The sequence below is a fragment of the Dipodomys ordii genome, unplaced genomic scaffold, assembly GCF_000151885.1.
Source record: "Dipodomys ordii isolate 6190 unplaced genomic scaffold, Dord_2.0 Scaffold67, whole genome shotgun sequence".
Classification (NCBI taxonomy): Eukaryota; Metazoa; Chordata; class Mammalia; order Rodentia; family Heteromyidae; genus Dipodomys; species Dipodomys ordii.
Window position 1 is genome coordinate 10,158,399 of NW_012267283.1, and position 5,551 is coordinate 10,163,949.

The window sequence follows — 5,551 nt, forward strand, 5'->3', positions numbered from 1 at the left end:
TGGGCCTGGGCGCTGTCCCTCAGCTCTTCAGCTCAAGGCTAGCACTCTACCACTTGAGCCACAGCGCCACTTCCGGCTTTTTTCTATTTGCTTATGTGGTGCTGAGGAATCAAACCCAGGGCCTCAAGCATGGAAGGCAAGCGCTCTACCACTGAGCCACCTTCCCAGCCCCAGTATTTCTTCTTTTGAATGTTCATTTGTTTGAGACAGGGTGCCACTATGAAGCCCAGTCTAGCCTCACACTCACAGTACTCCTGTCTCCACTTCCCAAATGCTGGGATTACAGGCATGTGACACTGTGCCTGGCTTCTTTTCTGTATTTCTCATGAGGAAATAAAAGTTCAAAGAGGAAATATAGCCTAACCAAGCTCACAGAACTAATTAGTAACCACGCTTATACTGGAATTTGAAGGCCAAGTATCAAATTCCAAAACTGCAGTGGATAGGGATATGTATCCTTCCCAACCACATGAAAGAAAGGAAAAAAAATAAGTAAAAGACACTTCCCTCTCAGTTTAAAAGTGAAATATTGCCGGGCACAGGTGGCTAACACCTGTAATCCTAGCTACTCAGGAAGCTGAGATCTGAGGATCACAGTTCAAACCCAGCCAGGCAGAAAAAGTCCATGAGACTCTTTATTTCCAATAAACCACCAGAAAACCAGAAGTGGCATTGTGGCTCAAGTAGTGGGGCACTCACCTTGAGCTAAAGAGCTAAGGGACAGTGCCCAGGCCCAGAGTTCAAGCTCCAGGACCGACACACACACACACAAAAAAAGTGAAATATTTATGTTAAAATTTACCTTGGATGATTCTGGCAATTAGTATTATTTCTGATCCCATGAAAATCAACAAAACAGAAAAGTAAACATCTCAGGGGCCATGTGCCCACAAAGCTATATTAAATAATAAAGTGGTTATATTTTTTCTGAAGGAAATGACTAAGAATTCACTGGTTTAACTAAAACAACAACAAAAAACACAGACCTGATAAAATAACATCCCAATTTCAACACATTTATATCATGCCAACTTTTGAATACAAAAATAAAGTTGCTAAACAGTCCTGAATAGAATGGGTAGCTGCAGATAATTTAAACATCTTTGAACTTAGCTGGGCGCCAGTGGTTCACACCTATAATCCTAACTACTCAGGAGGTTGAGATCTGAGGATCACAGTTTCCAAGCTAGCCTGGGCAGAAAGGTGGTAAGACTCCTATCTCTAATAAACTACTCAGAAAAAGCCAGAAATGGGGCTGTGGCTAGAGTGCTAGCCTTGAGCATAAAGTGGCTCAAGGACAGTGCTCAAGCCATGAGTTCAAGCCTCAGGACCAGCAAAAAAAAAACCCTGAACTTCAGCTTCATATAATGAGAACAGTTGCCCTCATCCTTTCTACCTCATATATTCATGAAAAACAAATGAGATTATATGAGAATACTCTGAAAGTAATACAACTGTGGAGCTGACTCACTTGTTCCAAGAACAAAAAAAGTAAACTCCAATTTATCTACACTTAATTAGCCATAGTCAACGATAGACAAAGCTTAACGACTTTTATTAGGCTCAAACCTGGAATAATATGTCTTAAGGTTTAAACAAATACTAATAAATACTATAATTGAGTAAATACTATAATTTTAACAATTATAATAAATACTGTAATTTTTAAAACTCCATAGAAAAAAGTAAAACAATTACATTACCTGATCCAGACCCTGATGTTGTCATATCATAAATTAAGTCTTTTAACGTAGTACCCTCTGAAATAAAAGGTCGATCTAATGAAGGATCCTCTTCATTTGGCACTCGATGGTGAATGACAGTGCGGTTATGGCAGATATATACCATCAACATGAGTGAAATACACACAAAGCAGACTGGTCCAGCAATGACAGCTGCCAGCTCGACTGGACCAAGGCCAGGTGACTGCTTCACTGAAAAAGGGACCCAAGTGAAATAAACATCAACAATAACAAAGCACTGTAGGTAGTACTCACATCTTCCTACTTCCCCACGTTTCCTAACTGCCTGTTGCCACCACTTAGCCCCAGAGCTTCACTGTCCACTCACGGGACTCAAGGCCAGAACAAAATGTATCATGTAGTCTTTCCTCACTGAGTTCCCTTTAGAACCACTAGCTGTCAGCACCCTCTCACTTCTTCCCATGGTCTCCAGCCATATCAAAATCACAAGGCCAACCACCACCAGTATCTTAGGACCATCCATGTGTTACTAGTATAGGAACCAGTAATATGAAACTACCACAAATATCTTTTAAAGTCATCTTTTTTTTTCCTTAAGTACTTGTGCCTTATCTTCTTATTCCAAGGCCAGTATATGCTTATGGCAAGGGAGAAAAGATGTATAAATACAGATAAAAAGCCTAAAAAATTACCTTCTTCCTAACCACCCTGAAATAATTCACATTAAGATTGTTACCTGTTTGTTTTATAAGCAAAATATATCCTTTTTTTGGTGGGGGGGATCAGTTGTGGGGCTTGAACTCTGGGCCTGGGCACTGTACCTGAATTCTTCAGCTCAAGGCTAGCGCTCTACCACTTGAGCCACAGCACCACTTCCAGTTTTCTGGTGGTTAACTGGAGATAAGAGTCTCACAGACTTTCCTGCCTGGGCTAGCTTTGAACCACAATCCTCAGATCTCAGCCTCCTGAGTAGCTAGGATTACAGGGGTAAGCCACCAGCACCTGACTATATCCCTTTTTTTTTTTGGGTCCGGTCATGGGGCCTGAACTCTGGGCCTGGGCACTGTCCCTCAGCTCGTCAGCTTAAGGCTAGCATTCTACCACTTGAGCCACAGCGCCACTTCCGGCTCTTTTCTTTTTGCTTATGTGGTGCTGAGGAATCGAACCCAGGGCCTCAGTCATGCAAGGCAAGCGCTCTACCACTGAGCCAACTTCCCAGCCCCTATATCCCTTATTTTTAAAGTAGAGTTTTGTACACATATATTCTTCTTAGACTATTTTAATCACCTGTGCTTTTGAGTCCCAACCATTTATTTTCTTATAATCTCTTTTTAATAATCTTGTATATTATTTTGGATACATGTTAATTACAATTATTCTGACAGTCATCCTAAGCTTTGCTGATTTGCTATTTACCACCATTTTTTTATATAGTATCTTTCCTATTTTTGAGATCTTCATTTGGATTACTTTAGGGAGAAGTACATCAATATCCACTGAATACTTAGTTATCTAAAGATGGCTATTGTTTTTGTATATGAGAAATCTTGGTTTATTGACAGATTTTGGTGTGACAATCTTTTACATCAGATGTTATAGCTATATTTGTTATCTTTTTATAGGCTAACTAGTGTCTATATGGTTTTTTTCATTCTTGAAAATTATTCTGCTAACAACCATAATTTGTTTAAATATTTTTCACTAATCTTGCTTGATCTTTTCTGTATGCTATGTTATTTCCCGAAACTATAATAAGCATTTTGGATCACCAAGCTTTGTCCTCCATATCTTCATTTGTTCACTTATTGTCTTTTTCTCTAAATTGATACAAAATTACATAATCCCAACCTGCTGTTTGCTCTCAACATTATGTTTAGATAAAACATAGTTTTAAAAAATATAGTTTCTCTAAAATTATAAAATATCCTTATTTTGTAGTGAACAACTGAAGCAGACCTTGGACTGCCTGAAAGTTCTTCCTAAGCGAATGCTAAGACTATTTCAAAGGATAACAATACGCTAATTTATCCAGTTCAGTCTGTCTTCCCCATCTTTGAAAGCTCCAAATCTTTTTCTTTGGTAATTTTTGCTGTTTCCTTACTCTGGAGTTGGAAATGAGGACTTTATTTACCATTAAAAATGAAGTAACTTCTTCACAATATCCTACAAATCTCTATTCTACATTTTAAGCTCAAACAGTGGAAATGCAAAATTCAAGAATTACCATTTTCTTTAACATATTAGAATTACAGGTGCCTACATAATGTCACAAAGAAATGACAGCTAGTGAAGTCATAGTAGAGGGCTGCCTCTCTCTCATAACTGACAGGACTGTGCTTTTTCCTCTGAACTAAAGCAGTACTCCTTACTTTAATCAACATAAAACTTGTACCATCTCTAAGTAATTGATCTGTTCCTGAAACAATGAAACCAAACCAACTTACTTGCCAAGGAGAGTTCAGTTTTGCCCTTACAGAATAATCTCATTCCCAATTCCTCAGTCTAAGGTACTGGTAGTTTTTGCTAGGGATATTTTTATTTACATCTTGTATGATTAATAAATTCTTAAATCCTTAAATCAAAGCAAACTTTCCAGATTCTCACTGGCAAGGAAAAAGGGAAAGCTCAAGTGTATGGTAAGATTAGTAAGTGCACTCTAGCTAGAAAAATCGCTAGGCAGAGAGCAGCCAGAAAAACACTAACTCCTGACACGTCTAGTCATTTGTATAAAAACCACAGCAATTCCTCACAAGTGTTGGCATGTGATGAAATTCTCCTGTTTAGCCTGCTAATGTTAATATAAGTTTTCCCTCATTTTTATATTCCTCAATTATTACAGTAGGAATGTGGGACTTAGGGAGAGAGATAAACTAAAGTTTAACTCAGAACTTTAAAATTAATCCAGTCCTAAGACTCAATGAAGTCTTCAAAGTGCTTGTTCTACTAAGACTTTGATAACAAACAAAAAAAAAGAGTTAGCAATCATATATAGTTAGTTTATATGTAAAGGTCATAAATAAGGTGAAACTACAAAGTTAAAAGCATCTTTAGAGGGCTAGGAAAGTGGCTCAATGGTAGAGTGCTTGCCTTGCATGCATGAGGCCCTGGGTTCGATTCCTCAGTGCCACATAAGCAGAAAAACCCGGAAGTGGCACCTGTGGCTCAAGTGGTAGAGCGCTAGCCTTGAACTGAAGAGTTCAGGGACAGAGCCCAGGCCCACAGTTCAGGCCCCATGACCAACCAAAAAATATAAAAAGCGTCTTTAGAGAAAAAAAAAAAACTCATCTAGACTGTTCAGTGCTGCTGGTTAATCCCTTCCTATTAAAAGCTGATTTAAAAAGTAGAATCAGGACCCATTGCAACAATGAGATGTACAAGTCATTATGTTGAAAAACGAACTTAACAACTTTGGTGGGGGGTGGGGTGATGATTGGGTGGGGGGAAGGGAGGAGTATGGGAAGGGGAAACGAGGAGGCAACAATGCTTGATAAGAAATGTACTGGTTATCTTGCCCATGTAATTGTACCTCCTCTGTAATAAAAATAAAATAAATAAAGTAGAACCATACAATAAAAGAAAACAGGGGCAGGGAAACAGGTCTTAGTGGTAGAGTGTTTGCCTTGTATGCATTCCTCAGTAACACATAAACAGAAAAAGCTGGAAGTAGCACTGTGGCTCAAGTGGTAGAATGCTAGCCTTGAGCAAGAAGCTCAGGGACAGTTCCCAAGCCCTGAGTTCAAGCCCCAGGACTGGCAAAAAAGGAAGGAAGGAAGGAAGGAAGGAAGGAAGGAAGGAAGGAAGGAAGGAGGGAGGGAGGGAAGGAAGGAAGGAAGGAAGGAAGGAAGGAA

At 39.2% G+C, this 5,551-nt stretch overlaps 1 protein-coding gene across 1 annotated transcript in view; it reads right to left on the reverse strand.

Annotated features, from left to right (window-relative positions):
* Tgfbr1 (transforming growth factor, beta receptor 1) overlaps nucleotides 1–5,551 on the reverse strand; it is a 48,715-nt gene that overhangs the window by 20,131 nt on the left and 23,033 nt on the right. The window contains exon 4 of the mRNA XM_013023241.1: nucleotides 1,704–1,934. Within this exon, the coding sequence (XP_012878695.1) occupies nucleotides 1,704–1,934 (231 nt within the window). The remainder of the gene's footprint in view (nucleotides 1–1,703; nucleotides 1,935–5,551) is intronic.